Source organism: Carlito syrichta, unplaced genomic scaffold (assembly GCF_000164805.1).
Source record: "Carlito syrichta isolate Samal-C Ts95f unplaced genomic scaffold, Tarsius_syrichta-2.0.1 Scaffold305668, whole genome shotgun sequence".
NCBI classification, from domain to species: domain Eukaryota; kingdom Metazoa; phylum Chordata; class Mammalia; order Primates; family Tarsiidae; genus Carlito; species Carlito syrichta.
This window is the reverse complement of record NW_007249764.1, coordinates 270,953-293,543: the sequence shown is the minus strand read 5'-3', so window position 1 is coordinate 293,543 and position 22,591 is coordinate 270,953. Positions and strand designations below refer to the sequence as shown.

Below are 22,591 nucleotides of genomic sequence, written 5' to 3'. Positions count from 1 at the left end.
TCTGTATGAAATTGTAACATGGCAACATGCATTTGGCAAAACCCATAAAACTACGACACAAAGAGCACACCCGTGATAAGAAATAGGTCACGCCACGGCAAGATGCTAATAGTGGAAACTGAGGCAGAGGAGAGAAAGTATACGAGAACTCTACCTGCCACCTAGTTTTTCTGTAAACCTAAAACTGCACTAAAAAAGAAAAAGCCTATTAAAAAAAAATAATAGATACCCACAAAATTTAAGTTGAATCCAGATAATATGAGGAAAATTATGAGTTTGGTATCATACTGATCTAGATTTAACATTTCTTTTAGTAACATTTCTTTTAGTAACTAGATGTGTCATATTGAAGAAGTTCCTCTACGCTCTCTCTCTAAAATGTGGATAATGCAGAAATAGGCTACTTCTTTGGAAGCATTGCCTGAAATCTCTCTCTCTCTCTCTCTCTCTCTCTCTCTCTCTCTCTCTCTGTAGCATTTAATAAATAGTAGCTATTATAAAGGCATTGGGCTAGCTGTTGAGCTATTTTCAGATGTTGGCCAGCCTCGGTGGCTCAGCCTGTAATCCCAGCACTTTGGGAGGACGAGGCAAGTGGATTGCCTGAGCCTGCAGGTTCAAGAACAGCCCAGGTAACTTGGTGAGACCTCGGCTCTACAAAAAATAAAAAAATTAGCTGGATGTGGCAGCACATGCCTGTAGTTCCAGCTACTTGGAGGGCTGAGGCAGAAGGATCACTGGAGCCCAGCAGGTCAACCCTGGGGTGGCCATGAGCATACCATTGTACTCCAGCCTGGGCCGCAGGGTGAGACTTCAGCTCAAAAAAAAAAAAAGAAGTATTTTCAGATGTCATAACAATGTGAATGGAAAGAGTTTTTGTTTAAAAAGCAATGTGCGCTTGCCTTCTCCCTCCCACCTTAGTAGAAAACAGAAACAAGGTGAAGAGTCCCCAGACTATCCCAAGGTTACTCTTCATCTTGTTTCTACTTTTACGTGTCTACCCACAGAGGAGATGAAACATACGGGCCAGCACTTTGGGCCATTTCCAAACGCCCCAACTTTACCAAGGAAGTGAGGGACTGTGGGTTTGATAGACCTGAGAAATAGCTATTATTTTGGCCCCAAATTCCAAACCAGAAGTTGGGTTTGTAAACTCAGGTAAAATGTTTTCTTGAAAATGTTGCAACTACATTTTCTTATTTTGAAAAAAGATCCTACTGCTTGTCACATTGTCACACGGTCACACTGCCATGCTCCAGGCTAAAAGGAGTGCCAGGATTTGGACTCTTTCAGTCCTTGACTCAACTCTGAGGCGCCTTGGTTGCCTCTGTTGTTGATATTATTATTGTCAGTATGAGAGGCACTTGTTAAATACCTAATTGTGTGTGTGGCTGCCTTATGGCCTCTAAATCAAACATCTGAAATCACTGGTTCTCCTGCAGGAATTTAGCAGGACCATTTTCTCATTCTATGGTGAAGGAATAAAGCTGTATAATTGGTCCGTTAGGGTAAGAACATACATGAGACTGACACAATTGGTCCAATACAATTCTCACTGCCAACAATTAGTTCTAGAAATAAACAAAATTATTAAACTTATTATAAAAGACTAACATATCCTTGGAATTCTTGAATCCTGGAGAAATAGGACAGCACTGATTTATTTCCTTAGACATATATTGCCCTAGATACTTAAGTGTAAGTCTCCTAAAATGTTCCAAACTCCAAAAAGAAACAGAGGCATTTGTTCTTAATTTATAATTGTGTTCTCATAGGGTTGAGAGACATTAGCAGTCTTGGGTTCAATTGGTACCATGTGCCTTGTAGAATATTTTGCACTTATTATAAATATTATCTTATATAATAACACTTAAGAGTCACAATAGAAATTATTGTTTGGGCTGGTGTTTTAAATCTTGATTTGCAACCCACTAGTGGATTGTGAAATCAATTTTATGGGTCTTGACCAACATTTTTTAAATTTTAAAAAATAGAAAATAGAATGAATGCATTATATATAATAAGGAAAAATACTGTTCTGTGAAACTTGTTTCAGGTGTATGTGTGTGTTTGTGTGTGTGTGTGTATACTGAGTTGCAATGTCAAATATATTTCTAATTATGGACCATAGGCATCAAATGGTTGAAAAACCATTGTAGTAGATTACGTCTGCCATCAAGCTATTTCAAAATGTTTGTCAAATTCTTTTTTTGAGTATACCCAATTCAAGCTTAAAGTTTGAAAATGTTTTATGTACTTTACTATTTATTAATAAGGGTATTTTTATTAATCTTCTGGTATTAGTACATAATAGGTTGGATACCATTTAAAAAGAATACATATGTAAATATAGAGAAATCTAAAAATGTATTGGTGATTTTTAATCTAAAAAAAGGAAAAATGAGCAAGAAATAGTTAATGATATGGTGTTCACTAAAAATTGTATTCTCTGGATCATGTTGGTGGTCTGGATGATATCTAAGCTATGATATAAAGGCATTTCATAAAAGTAGAAATGTATATATTAAACTTCGTTTTTATCTGACATGTCAAATATTTAAGTAGAGTTTTCTTTAAGTCTCTGTTAGCATTCACACAGGTCTTACTCTGGTCTCTTTTTAATGTCTAAATCCACGCTGATCATCTAATATAATGTCAGGCTCTCATAATCTCATCCCTCACATGTGGCTTGAGATAGAACATTACAAATATTTTCCTCAAAAGCAAAACATAAATAGAGTGATAAAGAGAGAAAGTGTGAGAAAGTCCACCAATGAAAATATTCAATATGAAGAACCTGAACTTAGGTTTTCTATGGCCAAATGGGATAAATAGGTCACTATGCTTTGAATATGTCCCTCAAATCTCATGTGTTGGAAACTCAATCTTGAAATTCATATGTTGATGGTATTTGGACGTAGGGTCTTTGGGAGGTAATTGGGATTAGATAAGGTCATCAGGGAGGGGCTCCAAGATGGGACTGGTGGCTTTATAAGAAGAGGAATAGAGACTAGAGCTGGCATGCTCTTGTCCCTCATCCTGTGACCCTTCAATACCCTGAAACTCTGCAGAGTCCCCACCAGCAAGAAGGCCCTCACCAGATGCGGTCCCTTGACCTTGGACTTCTCGGCCTCTAGAACTGTAAGAAATAAATGTCTTTTCTTTATAAGTTACCCAGCCTGAGGTATCCACTTATAACAACCAAAAACAGACTCAGTCATGTACTGATTTAACATATAAACTTTTCTGTTTCTTTTTTCCCCCAGCAATACGTTCTGCATGCTAGTAACCATGACTAATATTCAGAATGTAGTTATTTGTTATTTGTTAAAAGAATGTAGATTAGTAGACTATAGAGTAGATAGATATCAACCTAATTGTTTTATGATAATAGGAAAGGACTAATGTAACTTACCAACCGAAGTACAGAAATTAATTTAGTCTACAACTTCCTTATGATTTATTTTTCTAGATTTTCTACCTAATTTTATCATAATGATACATACTGTATGAATGTACATACATGAACTAAATCTAGCATAAAAACATAGTCACCCAAAGCTATAAGCTACTTCCTTACTTTTTTTTTTTTTTTTGAGTTAGAGTCTTACTCTGTTGCCCAGGCTGGAGTGCAGTGGCAGGCTCATGGCCATCACAACCTTAACCTGCTGGACTTAGGCAATCCTTCCACCTCAGCCTTCAAAGTAGCTGGAACTACAGATGCATGCCACCATGCTCAGCTAATTTTTGTGATTTATTGTAGAGATGAGGTCTCACCAAATTGCCCAGACTGATCTTGAATCCCTGGGCTCAGACAATTCTCCCTTCTCGGCCTCCAAAGTGCTGGGATTACAGGCTGAGCCACCATGCCCGACCAGCTACTTCCTTTCAAATAGATTTTTCTTTAAATTGCTCTCAAGTTTATTAACTGCTAAGAATCTAATAAATTTAACTCTGTTTGGCCCTGCAGAAGCTATAAACAGTAGGAGTGTAGAAAATGGTCAATAGATTAAATTGTAACCTGTGAATTTCTTAAATAGTATAAATATGATATGATTCAAAAGCCATAAAGGAAAGCAAACATTTAAAAAAATCCAACAGATTTGTTTACTTGGGCACAACATTAAAAAATGCCATTTCCATTTGTGTTGTTAACAAGTTTGTCCAGAAAATTTCTAAGTTTACATTGACAAAGTTTATAGTACTGGCTGTCTTAAGATAAATAAACTGAAGATAATTTTGCCAGCTTGTTTATATTTTCAAAACCATCACAGGTTTGATAATGTCAACCACCAACCAGCATACACACAACTGTTGAGACAAAATGTTTGGTGTCCACTCATCATACTGGGAGATTTTTCTTAATTTAAAAAAATTGGAAAAAATTTCCACCAGTTTACGTGTTTGGTCACTTATTGACACTCTTTTTTCCTGATGTTGAGATTTTGGAACCTTCGTAGGGACCTGGCTTTTGTTGGCATTGTGGAAGATAAAAGTTTTCAAAGAATGTTTGCTAGATAACTTCATGTACAATAGTACTTAATTATCTCCTGGTTGGAGACAGAAAAGTCTGGTTTAATCCCATAAATGTGTATGTGGGGAGTCCTTACTTCTGAACCATGAAAAATTATCTAGCCAAATGATTTTTTTCACTCTATAAATATACTATATATATCATCATTATGGTTACTCCAGACTTTATTTGAGTTGTGTATCTTTATCTGGGATCTTTCTTTGACCAATCTCAATTGCTTCCAGAGCATACTTATTTATCATAGAACCTTGAATTTACATAGCATCCAAGTAATTAAAAACAGCACGCTATACAGACTGTGACTCTGCGAGCCCTTTACCTTTATGGATGGCAATATTACGTTAAAGGACATATTCTTCATTGAGATCTAAAGAATTCAGAAAACACTACCCAATAAAAAAGAAAGAGTATGCATAACAATTTTTAAGAACACCAAGAAAGAACAAATTATCACTTGAAAAGTCCTGTGTTTGTTACGACCATGTTGTTTTGATCAGCAGGAAACACATGAGCTCCTTTCCCTACAAGATTTTTTTTCTCTTAACGTAGAAAAAAAAAAATTATACTATAAACATTGTCACAAAACTTTGTTATGGACTAGAATGAGCATGTTTCCAGGAAGGAGAGATTGCCCTGCAGGGCATATTGTGAAACCTGGGAAAAGTCACAAGGTCTCAAAACTGGAGTGGCCTATGGGAGGGAACACGTGGAGTAAATCTGTATGGCAAAGGAATTACTATGTGACTGTGAGTTGAGAGAAATGTGTCTGTGTGTATCTGAAAGGCCATAGTAGGATTTATTTTATTTTATTATTTTATTTTAAAGATGTGGGGTACAACTAAGGGTTAGTCATACAAATGTTCATTATGCTGGTACCCTTGTTGATGAGGTGTGTCCCTCCACCCCAGCAGTTTCCCACTACCGCCAATCCCTTTCTTATAGTATTATGATAGTTGTTCAAGGTCCGCTTATGAGTTAGAACATGTGTGATACTCAATTCTTTGTTTCTGTGATAGATTACTCAGTATTATGGTCTCTAGGTCCATCCAAGTTGATTTCTTGTTTTCACCATAGAATAGGCTTACTAACTCTGGATGGCATGCCTTGTTTGGGCTTCAAGTTCTTCGTCAGTTATTTTCTATCTAAATTACTAAAAGGCTTTGATAACAAGTAGTCTATCCAAGTTGGAAATCTTGGTTTCATGTATATAAATTCTTTTTTCATAGAGACGGAGGTGTCGCTATGTGGCCCAGACTGGTCTCGAACTCCTGGCCTCAAGCCATCCTCCTGCCTCGGCCTCCCAAAGTGCTGGGAATGCAAGCATGAGCCACCATACCCAACAGCAAGTTGGAAATCTTGAATGGCGGGCCTAACAGTTACTTTCTTTAAACTACTCGGATAACTGACGATAAAGCAATTTAATTTTAAATTACCTGCTTTCATGTTAAGACTGGCATTCAACCAGAACTTCAAAATATATCCGGAGCACAGCTACTGCTATTTCCTCTAATGTTTTTACTCTGGATCAGCCTACTGGCCTGCCTCATCTGGCTCATGGCGACAGGTTTCCAGAAGGCCCCACGGCCATCAAGACAAGGCAGACAGAGGACACCGCCAAAGCCTGGGATGTCCATGGCTCACAGGATGCTGTATTCTTCTTGGAAACACACTCACTGTGGTCCATGGCACAGCCTGTGTGGCAGCGAGTGCAGTGGTTTGGAGTAAATGCAGCGGCCTACACACCTTCAGGATCTGGTTTCCCGCCATTCACTCTCTATGTCTCTTTGCTATTCCTCAGCTATACTGGGGGCTCCTACCTTGGGGAATCTGCACTATGCTCCTTCACCGGGAACATGCCTCCCCAATATATCATCATGGCTGTTTCTTGACTCCCTCAGGTCTTTCCTCAGTTGTGTCACTGAGGCCCTCCTGATCTACCCAATTTAAGGCCGAATCCTTCCCAATACTTTCTATCTCCCTTCCGTTTTTATGTTTTCAATTTTAATTAGTGGATTTAATTTTAGAGAAGCTTTAGATTCAAAATAAATGTGAGCAGAAAGCTCAAGAATTCCCACATGACTCTCTCTTTGCCCCCCAGAGCCTCCTCCATCCCATCCCCCACCAGAATGGTACAAATGAACCTCTATCCATACATCATTATGAGCCAAAGTCCCTAGTTCACATTGAGTTCACTCTTGGTGTTGTAAATTCTATGGGCTTTAACAGACATATAACGACATGTATCCACCATTATAGCATCCTACAGAGTAGTTTCCCTGCCCTAAATATCTTCTGTGCTCCACCTGTTTATCTCCCTGTTCTTCCTCAGAACCACTGGCCACAGTTATGTCTTTTCCAGGATGTCATGTAGTCAGGATCATACAGTACGTGGACTTTGCAGATTGGCTTCTATTATTCAGGAATACGCATTTAAGGTTCTTTCCAGTTGAGGAAAGGGAATGCTTCTACACTGCTGGTGGGAATACAAACTAGTTCAACCTCTATGAAAAACAGTGTGGTGATTCCTAAAAAAACTAGAAATTGACCTTCCATATGACCCAGCAATCCCCCTACTGTGCTACAGAAAAGATACCTGCCCATGCGTGTTTACTGCAGCACTATTCACAATAGCAAAAACATGAAACCAACCGTGCTGCCCATCAAAACTGGACTGGCTAACAAAAATGTGGTACATATACACAATGGGATATTATGCAGCCATAAAGAAGGACAAACATATAGACTTCGCAGCAACTTAGATGAATTTAGAGTCTATCATACTCAGTGATCTATCACAGAAACAAAGAACAGAGTACCATATGTACTCACTCATAGGCGGACCCTGAACATTTACTATAAGAAAGGGATTTGTAGTAGCAGGATACTGCCAGGGTGGAGGTGGGGACACAATATCCATAAGAGTACCTGATCTCAAACCAGGCAAAGTGGGTACCAAAGAGAGGCCCAAACTTTACCTGTACAATGTCCACTTGTATACTTAATCCTGAATTGTACCCCACATCTTTAAAATAAAAAATAAAAAAAAACACATATATAAATTTCCTCTGAGTCTTTTTGTAACTTGATAGCTCATTTATCTTTAGTGCTGAATAAAATTCTATCATCTGGATGTATCAGTTTATTTATTGACTCAGCTACTAAAGGACATCTTGCTTACTTTCTACCCTCTTGTTGTCTTAATAATACCCTTATTTCTGTGTTGCCTATAGCTCCCACCATCTTCACTCTAGTATAACCTTCATGAAGTTATGAATTTCTCTGCTATGCCCCTGCACCTAGAACAGAGCTTGATAGTACACAGTAGATGTTCAAGAAATGTATACAGTCAATAAAAGAATAATAAAAAGACATTTTCCAAAAGACACAAAAAGTTCTTAAGTTTATCTCCAATCATGCACCACAAAAAAATGTATATATAAAGTACTTTGATAACTATGTGAAGGTCACAGAAAATATCTATCAAAGATGTGTCTAAAGTGTTTAGCCCAGACCCTGGAACATAGCAAGGATTCTTCAGATATTTGCTTTCTATGAAAATATGAGCTCCCTGAGGGCAGAGACCCCATCTGTTGTATCCACCTTTGTTTCTGGACACCAAGAACAAAGGCTGGCACATAGTCATTATTTCAACAATATTTGTTGGATAGATAATCAGTACATCTCAACCTGATGGTTTTCTTACTCAATGATTTGTTAATTCACCTGTCAAATAGTTTTAGTGAATCAAAGGGGTGTTAAATAATGTTTATTGTTGAAGTAATTACTTAAACACAACCATAATTCACCATGCTGTTTGGTCCAAGCTCAACTGTAATCTCCTATCACAATCTGAAAAATAATATTATGATTTCTTCTTCTCTATGGGTGTTACTAGTATATTGGTTAAAGCAATGTCAGGAGAAAAAAATCCATTGATGTGCAAATGTTTGATGAATGTGTCCCATGCTAAAGGGAAAAGCCTAGAAGTGATGAAAGACAGATGAATGTCCTCATTTGCTATGGATTTTTGAATGGCTGGAGACTATTCATTTCATAAAATTAAAAATAAAACGAAATAAATAGTTCTCTTCTAGAAGTGGCAGATGTGGAAAATCTCAATAAAGATATAAAATAGGATGACAGAGAATTCTTTAATAGATGCATCTTCTTGTCCTGAACCCAAAAAGTTAAAACAAGAGAGGTTCTATCTTGTGGAGGAAGTATGGAAGGATGTATTTTGTGAAGGCAAAATATAATATCTTTATGGATGAAGATAAAATACAGTGAGTGTGGGAGATAGTATAAACTTACCCATCATTGTTAACATCTGATACTACAACAGTGTATCCAAAATAAGATGCCATCTGCAAAAGAAAACCATAATGACTTTTTATGTTCAAAAAGTCGTTTTTATAGTCACCTCTTCATTCTTTCTGAAAGATTTATCTCATTGTAGTACATTTTTGCATTTAAATTCATAGACTCTTGGACGTGGTCAGAGTCTGAGTCATTTAGTCTAACCCCTGACCCTATGAATAATTTTCCTCATAGTAACCATGACATCTGCTTGGATATCCTCTGAAGATGTCCAGCAGTCATCCCATTTGGCCCTGCTACAACTTCTTACTCTTACCTGGTTCTGCAATCTAGAAACTCACAGAATAAACCTAATTCCACTTCCGTGAAAAGTCTAATATGACATGTTTTTTAAAATGTTCACCATTTTGTCCTTTCTTTTCTTTTTTTTTTTTGAGTTGGAGTCTCACTCTGTCGCCCAGGTTGGAGGGCAGTGGCACACTCATGGTCACCTCAGTGTTGACCTGCTGGGCTCAGGCGATCCTTCTGCCTCAGCTTTCCAAATAGCTGGAACTACAGGTGTGCACTACCATGCCCAGTTAATTTTTGATTTACTGTAGAGAAGAGGTCTCACCAAGTTGCCCAGGCTGGTCTCGAACCCACGGGCTCAGGCAATCCACTCGACTCGGCCTCCCAAAGTGCTGGTATTACAGGCTGAGTCACAGAGCCCAGCCTCTCCCTCTTTCTTAGAGATACCACATGGTACCAAAAGAGCAGATGACACATGTGAATGCATTTCGAGACAAGAGTCAAGTAGGATTTATGTGTCCTCCTTTGGGCTCTTTCTATTACTGAAGCATAAAGATGGTTTTCATTTTGGAGAATCCACCTCTCAGTTTCAATCTATATTGAGCACACAGTCCACAAAAGCTCCTAAATCCTTTTTTATGAGTGTAAGTAGCATACCCATAGAGGACGACCTCTCTGTATTTTCTCTCTGAAATTTTTGTTTTTTCACCTGTATTTTTAGGATTTATACTATTTTCAGATTCATGCCATTGTTTCACTGTGCCAGTTTTGTTTCCATAGAGGGTCATCCAGTGTTTTAGGTGACTCAGCCCCCGCATCATGTACTCATTTATTTAACGTATAATCCATTAGAAAGTGTACCCCACGGAAGGCAGAGACTTTGGTCTGTTTTGTTTATTCTTTGATCTGCACTTCCTGACCAGTGTCTGGACCAAAGTGAGTGACAGGTGCTAAGTACTCTGCAGAGGGAATGAACACATGAATTAAGTGGTATGCAGTCACTCAATTCTCCAACCTCTTTTCTCTATTTCAAACATACAAGAAGAGACACACAAAAATAAAACCCCCAAACCCAAACAACAACAACGAAATTGTCTTTTGAGGGCGGGCCCCTTGTAGTACAGGCTTTCGCCACTAACTATTCAAGGAACTCATTGACATCAGTGTACCAGCTAGCATTGCTGTGAGAGGCTGCGTTCGGCTTTAATGAAGTTTTTTTTTTTTTAATGGAGATTCTTTGGATGCATTTGCCCATTTCATGATGGGTGATTTACAAGCACACCTGTTCACACCATGCCGGATGTTCAGCAGTTTGGGGCCCCAAACAAAACGATCCCTATGTCCCTCCCTCCTTATTCACCTGATCTTACCCCAAGCGACTTTTTTTTTTTGTTTCCCCAGATGAAAAAATTCCTCAAAGAGAAACGTTTTGCCAACGTGGAAGAGGTGAAATAAAAAATGACCAGAAGCACTAAAAGGCATCCAAATCAAGAAGTTCAAAAAATGTTTGAGCAGTGAAAAAAGTCTCTCCATAGGTGTGCTACATCAAATGACGAGTACTTTGAAGGTGCTTGAAGTTTAAACAGGTAAGAATACACAATGTTTTAATAAATAAATTCCTGGTTTGTGGGGGGTCCCCCCTCATATATGGTAAAATATTTATTCCCAGTGTGGCATTGTGTGGCCTTCACTTGAAGGAAAGTCATCATTTATATGTTAACTTCTGAGGTTCAGGATTGCAGAACTAGGTAGTTTTGAGGACGAGAGGTTATAGAAGGCCCAATTTTACAATGTTTAAAAGCATCTAATTATAAAAATATAAAAAACAGATCTGGGCAAAAGAAAAATACTACTAGGGTCTCACTAGACCATTCATTACCAACCCTTAGGGCTAGTTGTTGAAAATGTATAAATCCATCCAACTTCACTCTCACCTCAGCCTTATTTCTTTATATCGTCCATAAATGCTATCAGGAGACATGTGACTGTTTTATTGCAAATTTCAGAATGACAAGTGGACAGAAGTCTCAAATTTTTGCAAAAAGATGTCCAAACCACTTTGTGTTCCTTTAAAAGCCCTGCTCATTAAAGTTTCTTAACAATTCCATTATTTAAGACTTGTATCTTTAGGTAGGAGTTCGTCCAGATTTTCAACCGTGATCCAGAGGGCTAAGTAAGAGACAGCTTGGCCAGGTTCAAATGTGAGGCGTGCTAGAAGCTCCATAACCTGGGTAGGTGGTGGGGAGAGAAAATTGGCTGCCCAGAGAAACAAATTCAACTCACAGTTGGCTCCCTGTTTAAAGAAGTATGGCAAGTTTTGCCAAGTCACAATAATCAGGAAAATACAGGGTGGTGTGTGTTCAGGGAAACAAGTCAAACACATTTCTAGGAACTGTTAAATTCAGGGCAAGAGACTGAAATATTAAGAAATGCAGGTGAGGTTTCCTCTTTTCTGTAAAGTCAGGGCTTTCAAAAAATAAGAACTGTACAAGGGCAGGCTAGAATATGTAGTTGATGTCTACAGTTTCCAGTCAGCCTGGAATTTCCTAGACTCTCTAAGTGCCAGCTACTGAGCCAGTGTTGTCCAGCAAAGCAGATTATGTTCCTTAAAAGCAAAATGCAGCTGGGCATGATGGCTTATGCCTATAATTCCAAGGCTTTGGGAGGTCAAAGCCAGAAGATTGCTTGAAGCCAGGAGTTTGAAATCAGCCTGGGCAACATAGCAAGACCCTGTCTCTACAAAATATTTTTAAAATTCAGTGGGTATGGTGGCATGTTCTTGTAATCTCAACTATTTGGGAGGCTGAGGCAGGAGGAATGCTTGAACCCAGGAGTTCAAGGCTTTAGTGAGCTACGATTGTACCACTGTACCCCTGCCTGGGCAACAGAGTGAGACCCTGTCTCTAAATTAAAAAAAAAAAAAAAGGCAAAATGTCACTAACTTCGAGAATAATCTTGCTATCTTGTTATACTACAGGCCCTGTTTCTGTGTCTGGTGGTGAGTTCTTGATCCCTGCCTCCCCTCTAAGATGATACTAGGTACCCTTGGGTTCCATCCTATTGGTAAGAGTCAATCAATGAACCTGGGCTTCTGTCTCTCTTCCTCACTGTAACTGGATCCCTCTCCTGATTCTCAATGGTGGAGTCTTGACAAGCCATAGCTCTGGTCCTTTCCTCCTAGGGACTAGATATTGTTCCTTAGCCATTGTCATAAGCTAGATCCAATTGTGAATGGGTCAGTTGCCTGAAAACGGGATGCCACCATCCTCCTGTTGCAATGTGGTCTGAGGCCACACACACCTCGTCCTCCATCCTGTGTTTTTCTGGATAATGTGACCTGGTAAAACTTGCCACGTTTCTTTTTTTTTTTTTTAAATAACAATGACGTATTTAAAAATTACAACTAGGTAAAACCAACAAGGAAAAATAATCTTTGACCTAAAGGAAGCACTTGTTCCTGTTAGTAAACTTGGATTCTGGTAATTTCTTTATCTTTATTTTTAGTTTTACAGATTTATGGGTACAAGTGCAATTTTGTGACATGCATATAATTGTGTAGATATCTGGACTTTTGGTGTACCTGTCACCCGAATAGGGAATTTTTCATCCCTCACCCTTCTTCGATCATTTGGAGTTGCCAGTGTCTATTATTCCACTCTGTATGCCGAGACACATTTCTCTTTTTTTGAGTCAGGGTCTCACTCTGTTGCTCAGGCTGGAGTGCAGTGACACACTCACGGCTCACTGCAGTGTCAACTTCCTGGACTTAGGCAAGCCTTCCACTCAGCCTCTCGGGTAGCTGGGACTGCTGGGATGCACCATCACACCCAGCTAATTTATTATTATTATTATTATTTTTGTAGAGATGGGGTCTCGCTATGTTGCCTAGGATGATCTCAAACTTTTGGGCTCAAGCGATCCTCCCACCTTGGCCTCCCAAACTTCTGTGATTATAGGTGTGAGCCACCATGCCTGGCAGACACATTTCTTTAAACACTGAATTGGTACTGCCATCTAAAGGAAGTCAGTTGTGAGTTGAATCTGTTTCTCTGGATAACCAATTTTCTCTCCTCTTTGAATTAAATTCACATGGTTAATTGTAGATGTATTGCTTTCTCAGTTTTGTGTTTGTGTTTAATTTTAAATGAGATTTGTAGTTCTCTGTGTAAATAGTCACATATGAGCTACAACCCCAAGGAGTTCATTGATTTTGGATATTTCCTGCATTAAAACATGGAGACCAGGACTCTACATTTTCCTGAAGTTGATAAGTAGCCATTTATGATCATTGTAAGCACCTGTATTTGCATGCTTCTCAAGTTACAGAAGACTGAATGGCACATAGAAATTTAATGGTTTTTGTTTAATTGAAAGGAAAGGACAGGAAATGGAGTGGAAGGGAATGAACATTTCTTGGGTAGTTATTATGCGCCAGGAAATTTTATAAGTAACCTACAATTCTTGATTTCTTTCATTCTCAAAGGGAGCTTGGGAGGTAGACATTTTATCGATGGTTTGCAAATAGGACTCAGAGAGGTCAGGTGATTTTCCTGTGGTCTCAGACAAGTGAGAACTGAAAATTTGATCTGTCGATTATGGAAGTTAAGGCCCTTATCACAGTGGCCCCCTCTCCATATCTAAGACCAGTATCTTCATATATTTCCAGACTACGGAAAAGATCATGTTCACACAAAACCGCTTCCCACTGCTTTTAGAACAGAATCCCTTGTCCCCAATATGATCCACCTGCCACTCCCCAGGCTCACAGGAGTCGCCCTGGCCCCTCCCTTGTTAGCACCCACATTCCCTATTCTTACAGACACTGTGGGCTTCATTCTGCTCCTCAGACATGTCCAGTTGATTCCAGTTTGCATGCCTTCACATTAGCTATTCCCTTGCCTGGACTGTCCTGGACAAGATGGCATCGTTGACTGTGTCTTGTCAGTTACATCTCAGCCCACAGGTCACCACCTCAGAAGGCCTCTTTGGCTCCCCCACCACCTCCCTCCCATCTTATATAACTCTGTTTTATTTTCTTTATATCATGGATCTAACTAGCTGTCCCGTGTCCTCTCCCTCCCCTGCCACCTCACTGCCATGCGAGAGTTGGGATTTATCTGTCTGATGCACTATTGCACCCCCAGTGTCTAGACGAGTTTCCAGCTCATAGTAGGTGCTCATCAAATATTTGTTGAATGAGATGAATATTATAAGATACTATTAACACAGATATTTGTTATTAAAATGTCTTTACCTGTTCACCAGTGAAATTCTGAATAAAGGTCATATCTGTAGAGTTAATGATTGAAACCTGAAATCATAGAAATTGGAAAAGTCACAGCATTTGACATAGAATTAGAGAAATTTTAAAGAAAATTATAATTTGAATCATTTAAAAATTTTTGTGAATAAATGATCAGCTATATTTAAAGCAAAACTGAAAGCTTATAAGAATGATCTAAAAAAAAAGCTGATTTAACTATTTGTTGATTGTTAAGTCTGGGAAACTTTCAGACAAAATACATGCTTATTAATCTGAGGTGGGAAAATAAAAGCTGAATTCAAGAATGCTGAGAGCAAGTAACATGATGGTTAGCTTATTTAATCAGGATTTTTGTCTAAATTCATTTCTGTTTTCATGCCATTATGAGAAATTGATAGTTATGGCTCTTTGCACGAAAAATGAGATTTTAAAATGTTACCCACATAGCAAAAGTATTCCTTTTAATTCTACTCAGACTCTTGTTTTCTAGATAATTTTTTCAAAAGATAAACTATAAACTTTTCTTGGCATGATGTCTATTTTTTTTTCTTTTCCTAATTTCATGGTAACTAGGCACAATGGGCTTGAACAGTATACCCCTAAAACTCATGTCTACACTAAACCTCAGAATGTGACCCTATTTGCAGATGAGGCTTTTGTAAATGAAATGAGTTAAGGATCTCGAGATAAAATCATCCTAAGTGGGTTCTAAATCCAATGACTGGTGTCCTTGTAAAAAGAGAAGAAGACACATAAATACAGAAGATTGTATGAAGATGGAGGTGGAGGTGAGAGGGATGCTGCCACAGCCAAGGGTGCCAGGAGCCATCAGAAACTGGAAGAGGTCAGAGAATTCTCCCCTAGTTGCTTCAGATGGAACATGGTCCTACCCACAAGTTGAAGTCAGACTTCTAGCCTCCAGAACTGTGAGTGAGTCAATTATGTTGTTTTAAGTTCCCCGGCTTGTAGTAATATATCACGGCAGTCTTAGGAAACGAATACATTAGTAAAATAACAATAGATTTTATTTCCACTACGTGAGACATAATACAGTGTTGATCATAACAACGGCATCCTCCAAATTATGCCTAGATTTATGTGCATGGGTAGGGCTGGCTTCATGGGTGTGTGAAATGCAGTCACACAGGACTCTGTGCTTAGATGGGTCATGCCTTTGGCTTAATACTTTGCTATTGCTATCCTGAATTTTTTTTTTTTTTTTGAGACAGGGTCTCACTCTTGTTGCCCAGGCTGGAGTGCAGTGGCACAATCATGACTCATGGCAGCCTCAACCTCCCGGGCTCAGGTGGTCTTTCTGCCTCAGCCTTCTGAATAGCTGGGACTACAGGCACACGATATCATGCCCATCTAGTTTTTTGGTTTTTTTTTTTTTTGGTAGAGACGAGGTCTCGCTATATTGCCTAGGCTGGTCTCAAACTCCTGGGCTCAAGTAATCCTTCCACCTTGGCCTCACAAAGTTTGGGATTACAGGCATAAGCCACCATGCCTGGCCTTGTCCTGAAATTTTTAATTTCCATTTTGGATTAGGTCCTGTCAATTATGTAGCTGATTCTGTACATGGATCAGAACAAATCTAGCCTCACGTGTTTTCCTTCATCTTTAGCACACAAACAGCATGAATCAGTAGGAGGAGCTCATTAGCAAAGGATATTTTAAAGACTAGAAAGTTGCATGAAGGAAAACACTTATTTGCATATATATATTTGCATATATAGTACAACTGTTTGACTTTACGATGGAGTGAAAATGATGATTCAGTAGAAACCATACTTTGAATTTTAATCTATCCCAGGTTAGTGATATGCAGTACAATATTCTTATGTGAAATATTCAGCAATTTATAAAAAAAGATCCTTTGTGTTAGATAACCATAGGCTAATGTAAGAGTTCTGAGCACATTTAAGATAGACTAGGCCAAGTCTAGCAGACTAGGCTAGAATAGTACACTAGACTAGGCCAAGTCTACTATATCTAGTAGGTTATTTGTATTAAATACATTTTCAATTTATAATATCTTCAACTTACTATGAGTTTATTAGGATGTAATGCCAGCGTAAGTAAAAGAGCATCTGTACAAGAAAACAACACATTCTTAGTACTCACATATCCAAAATTCTGTGCTCCTCTTGGAACTCCAGCAACCAATTCTGGGGATAAAAATAGTCATTTAGACATATATATTTTAAAACTATATAACAATGAGTGGTAAAGACAATTTTCTTTTCTTTTGTTTTTTAATGGGAGCCATCATGTAGAAAGTTGGAAGTTTGAAGTCAGGGCTCTGCATTTACTATTCCATTAGTTTTTGCTCCTTCTACAGATAATAGAAAACAAAGGAACAAAAGCTGTGCTTTGATACTTACCAGTCTTTGTTACCAGGCTCCATGCATTTCTGCCTCTAGAACATAAACCTGGCTTCTCAGGTCTGTGTGTGATTTATAGGTGAGATCTCTTACTCTGATTCCTCCAGCTTTCACTGTGATGACATCTTTTGTACTAGTATAAAAATTTCAGCTCCAACTACACTAACAGGTTAAAAAAATTGGTCTCCTAAGGAAAAGTCACATATCATAAATTATATGAAGCTGGCTTCCTAGAACTGTCTGCTCTAGATTCAGAAAACAATGGTTCTAGTCTTGGGTCTGCCATTTTCTGTGATGAGTCAATGAAATTAATTTATCCCAGTCACCTGCAATTTATGGGAGTTGGAATAGCTGACTATCAAAAATCTTTCCAGCTTTCATACCTAAAACCTAGAATTTCTTTTGATTCATTGGGATATAAAACTTAGTATAATTTAAAGAAAAAGGGCCTGGAAGGGATTCACTTCTATCCAAATTCCCCTTCCACAACACTGATCCTAAAGATACAGCATTAACTATATGCTGTGCTGTGCTCTGGCAGGGTGGAACATATATTCTGTTAGCATTCCCAGTCAGGAAAGATTCATTGGGGTTAGGTGTTGAGCATTTCACCCATTCAGTCAACAAATGTTGACTGGTAACCAGAGGATGCAGCAGTGAACAAAATGGACCAAATTCCCTCCTTTCATGGAGCTTATGCTCTAGCTGGAGGAGCTTATGCTCTAGCTGAAAGAGGCAGTCAATTGAAAAAACATTGAGTCAACTAAATGGTACTGGACAATGCCATTTATCAGTGGTTATGAACATCTTTACTAATTATTACATTTAATAACTCCTTCGTGTTGTGGTTATATGAGGTTGCTGACTCCAAAGTTCTTGGATGTGATGGTTGATTGTTTTTTAAACAAAATCCTAAATGTGGGATGTGAGAAGTAGCAGATAAGTGTATAGTATAAGGGTCATAGAAGAAAAGCGAGGCCGGAAAATGGTACAGAACAGGTTGGAGTTGGAATAGGGAAGGAATTTCTATGTATTAGGGTAGTCTAGGAAGGCCTTAGTGAGAAGGTAACTTGGAGCAAAGATTGAAAAAAAGGAGGAAGCAAGTATTGTGGATATCTGGGAGGAGTATGTTCAGTCACAGGGACCAGCAAGTGCAAAGGCCCTGAGGAAGGCGTATGTCTAGCAAGGAGGCCAGGGTGGCTTAAGTAGAGGGAGTGAGGGATAAAGGAGAAGAAAATGAGTCGAATTAATCAGGTTCCAGGTGAATAGACCCTATTAAGACCCCGTGAAGATTAAATTCTAGGCTGAATGAATTGGGAAATCATTGGGAGCAAAGAGTTGCATGGTCTGACTTCTGTTTCTTTTCTTTTTTTTTTCTTAGAAAGCAGGATTTATTAAGAGGACAGAAAAGCTCCCACAGTGGGAGGGGCCCGAAGGGGTCGCCCGACTTCTGTTTCTAGAGGAGCATCTGCCTGCTGGATTTAGAATAGATTCCAGGATGGCAAGGGTGAAAGCAGGAAGAAGACCAGGTAGGGAGCTATTGAAGTAACACACGTGAGAGATGGTGAAAGCTTGGGTCAGAGTAGAAGCTGTGGAGGAGGAGAGAACTGGTCAGTTTCTGGTTGTATTTGGAGAGTTTTGTTATCAGGATTTGATCATGGATTGGATATGGGACATGGGAGGAAGAACACAGTCCTATGTTGATTTCCAAGGTTTTGGCTTGAGCAAATGGAAGGATGACCATGGAGGGTAGGGCATGGTTTGGTGGGAAGGTCAGAAGCTCAGTTACCAGCACATTACATTTGGGATAGCTGCTCACATAAAGACATTGAGTACAAAGTTGAATACACGAGTCTGGAATTCATTCCAAGCTGAAGAAATAAGTGAGACTGGGTGAGACCACCAAAGAGAACTTGGGGAAATAGTACAGGAACGTTCCAAGGATTTTAGCCCTGAGACACTCCAATGAGGTGAGGGAAATTAAAGAGGAATCATAAAAAAGATGGGGAAGGAACTGCCAGTGGGAAGCCTAATGGAGAAGCCAGAATCAACTCTGTCAAATACTCCTGATCATCAAGGAAGATAAGGTACCTGGAGGTCACAGGCTTGCTCAAGAGTAGTTTCAGTAGAGCTGCAAAGGCACCGTCTCAACAGGAGAGGGTCTAAGAGGAAGGCTCAAGCCTGTAATCCCAGCACGTTGGGAGGCCGAGGCAAGAGGATTGCCTGAGCCCAGGGGTTCTAGACCAGCCTGGGCAACTTGGTGAGACCCCCCCGTCTCTACAATAAATCAAAAAATTAACCAGGCGTGGTGGCGCATGCCTATAGTTCCAGCTACTTGGAAAGCTAAGGCAGAGGGTGGCCATGAGTGTGCCACTGCACTCCAACCTGGGTGGCAGAGTGAGATTCTGACTAAAAAATAAAATAAAATAAAAGGGGAGCCAAGGAACTGTCAGAGAACACAGGCAGGGAAAAGTGACAGCTCTTTTTTGTGTTGTTTGTTTGTTTTGGAGTTTTGTTTATTTGTTTGTTTGTTTGAGTCAGGGTCTCATTCTAGTGCCCATGCTGCCAGGCTGGAGTACAGTGGCACTCTCATGGCTCACTGCCGCCTCACACACCTAGGTTCAAGCAATCCTCAGCCTCCTGAGTAGCTGGGACTATGGTGTGCACCACCATCCCAGCTATTTTCTTTTTTTTAATTTTCTTGTAGAGACAAGGTCTCACTGTGTTGCCTAGGCTGGTCTCGAACTTCTGGACTAAAGTAATCCTCTTGCCTGCTCCAGTCTCCCAAAGCGCTGGTATTAAAGGCATGAGCCACTGCATCCTGCCTGACAGCTCTTTCAAAGCAGGTAGTAGCTGGAGGATAAGAGTTATGTTGTTGTTCGTTTGTTAAAGATGTGATGGTTCAGGAAAGAGGGAAAGATTGATGACGTGAGATAGAGAAGCAAAAACTGCTGGAGTCCCATCTCTGCAAGAGAGTGGGATCGAGTACAAAGCAGAAGGGTGAGCCTTAGACAGGAGTGTGGAGAGTTCGTCGGCAGCCATAGGAAGGCAGGTGAAGGTAGTGCTTGAAGAATAAAACAGGGATCAGAAAAGCTAAGCCACATGGATCAGGGATGCTGTCAGAACTGGTAGTACACTGCCTAGTTGTCAACAACCTTTATTTGGTATGAATTAAACTATTTTAGCACTCAAGGCAAACCACAATCAGATACAATGTAGTTGACTGGTATCAGGGCCAGACCTGTTGGCTAGAACAGATTCTAGAGGATTAGGCCATTTGAGAAATGTAGCAACCACTAATTCTCCCATCCCACAGACATTTAGAATTTTGCTTAAAAAAAAATCAGCCACCACACCCAGTAACTTTGGAGTCTTCAACCTCATATGACCACAACACCAAGGAGTTATTAAGTGTAATGTTGAGTAAAGATGTTCATTATTGTTTATAAATGATTGGGACATTTTAATTGCTTGGGATCTAAAGCAAGTTAGAACTGTCATTCAATTACAAAAATATTCTGTTGGAAGGAAAAGTAGAAAACGTTACTTAGATTCAGTCCAATAACTCATGGTGAAATCTTCAGAAGTTTCTTGATAGCCACTATGGTCAGAAAATATTTAGTTCCTTGACCTGAAAACATGTGACTTGAGAATCAAACAGACTAGTGAGAAGCAGAAAGGAGGCTGGTATTTACTGGATTTCTTCTATCCACTACAGCAGTAGTCCCCAACTTTTTGGCATCAGGGACTGGTTCCTTGAGACAATTTTTCCAGGGACTGAGGGTGGGGAGATGGCTTCAGCATGATTCAAGCTCACTAAATTTATTTTGTACTTTATTTCTACTATTACACTGTAATATACAATGAAATCATTATTATGAAGAAGTTATTATTTTGGTATGAGTCTGCAAGCAATTGATTTATTATGGTCTCTGTGCAGTCAAACCTCACTGCTAATGTTCATCTGTATTTTCAGTCACTCCCCAGAGATAGCATCACCACCTTAGGTCTACCTCAGATCATAAGGCATCAGGTGCCCCTAAGGAGCGCAACCTACATCCCTTGTGTGTGCAGTTCACAACAGGGTTCATGCTCCTATGAGAATCTAGTGCCACCACTGATCTGATAGGAGACAGAGCTGAGGTGGTAATGCAAGCAATGGGGAATAGCTGTAAATATAACTGAAGCTTTGCTCACTCGCTGTGTGGCCTGGTTCCTAAAAGGCCATGGACAAGTATTAGTTCATCACCTGGGGCAAGGGACCCCTGCACTAAAACACATGTGCCATGTATTTATAATACTTCCCTCACTTAACCTCTCAAAATCATGGAGGCATTTATATTCCATTTTCATATATGGGGAAACTGAAGTTTAGAAAATTTTGGTCATATTAAGCTCATAGTTGGTGAATACTAGAAGTTGAGAATTGTCAGCAAAGTCAGTGTTCTTCCTACTCCATCGAATTACTTTCCTGGGCTTGGTTAGGGTCAGATTACTTTGTTGGTGTTTAGCTCCCCACATCTGACCCTAAAATGAGAACAGAGGCTCTCAACCTTTTTTGAGTCATGAATACATTTGAAAATTGGAAGAAAGTTATGGAACCTCTCATTATAAAAGTTTACAAACATACCAACCTTGTATGTAACTAATCTGTGAATTAGTTAGAACACTTGTACTAGTGAAAAGCAGTTAATGTTCATATAAAACAAGATGGAAAATGGCAAATATTGGTTGATTGACTCATCCAACAAATATTACTAGTAAAGTAAAAGTGACCAACTATTGCCTTGTCTATGATAAGTATTTTTATGCATTCGTTCATGCAGTCTTCAGAACAATATTTTAAGTTAGGTAATCTTCATGTCATTTAAAGATAAGCTAATGAAATTCAGGGAGGTTATCATGTCCTGAGAATACAGAGTCAGTGAGGTCAGAACTTGAACCTATATAGACCCTGACTTCAAATATTCAGCTTATTTCTTTTTTTTTTTTTTTTGAGTTGGAGTCTCACTCTGTCGCCTAGACTGGAGTGCAGTGGCCGCTCCCGGCCACCGCAGCCTCGACCTGCTGAGCTCCGGTGATCCTTCCGCCTCAGCCTTCCGAGTAGCCGGAATTACAGGCATGCGCTACCACGCCCAGCTGATTTTTTGATTTATTGTAGAGATGAGGTCTTGCTGCCCAGGCGGGTCTCGAACCCGCAGGCTCAGGCAATCTGCTCATCTCAGCCTCCCAAAGGCGCAGGATTACAGGCTGAGCCACCGAGCCCAGCTTATTCAGCTTATTTCTATCATGCTGTCTTCTATATGAGTCTAGAATGAGCAAAATACCATCTAGTCTTGGTGGGAGAGATACATAAGAACAATACATAATAATATATAGATCTTGCCTTTAAGGAGGTGGGCATGGACATGTATTACCTATGACACAATTGTCCTTACCCTCATCTCAATCAAAGCTTCATCAAGCAGCCAGTGTGATTTCTTCTTTTTTTCTTTAGATCACAAGCACAATTAGTTTATATTTACTACTCGGCTTAAACCTTTCCTGTCTTCTACTGTGTGTTTTAAATAAATCCCAGAAGCCCTTCCATAACTTATGACACTAGACATGATCTGGGCCCTCACCCTTTCCCTAACCCAATCTCATTTCACTATCAGTGTCAAAATCTGGCCTGTCGAACTGAAGTCCTTCAACACACCAATGTAGAATGTAAAATGTCGAAGTTGGTCTCTATGTCTGGCCTCTCCCCTGTCCTTCTAGACTCTATTAAAATGTTTTCTCATCACTAAAGCTTCTCTTGCTCTATGT

General features: G+C 39.5%; 1 protein-coding gene across 1 annotated transcript in view; it reads right to left on the bottom strand.

The window, feature by feature from the left end:
• The window catches only part of ITGA8 (integrin subunit alpha 8), a gene marked incomplete at its 5' end in the record, with an annotated part of 204,220 nt that overhangs the window by 131,160 nt on the left and 50,469 nt on the right, over positions 1-22,591 (bottom strand). Inside the window, 3 exons of the mRNA XM_021714558.1 lie at positions 8,843-8,895; positions 14,391-14,447; positions 16,524-16,567. Coding sequence (XP_021570233.1) covers positions 8,843-8,895; positions 14,391-14,447; positions 16,524-16,567 — 154 coding nt within the window. The remainder of the gene's footprint in view (positions 1-8,842; positions 8,896-14,390; positions 14,448-16,523; positions 16,568-22,591) is intronic.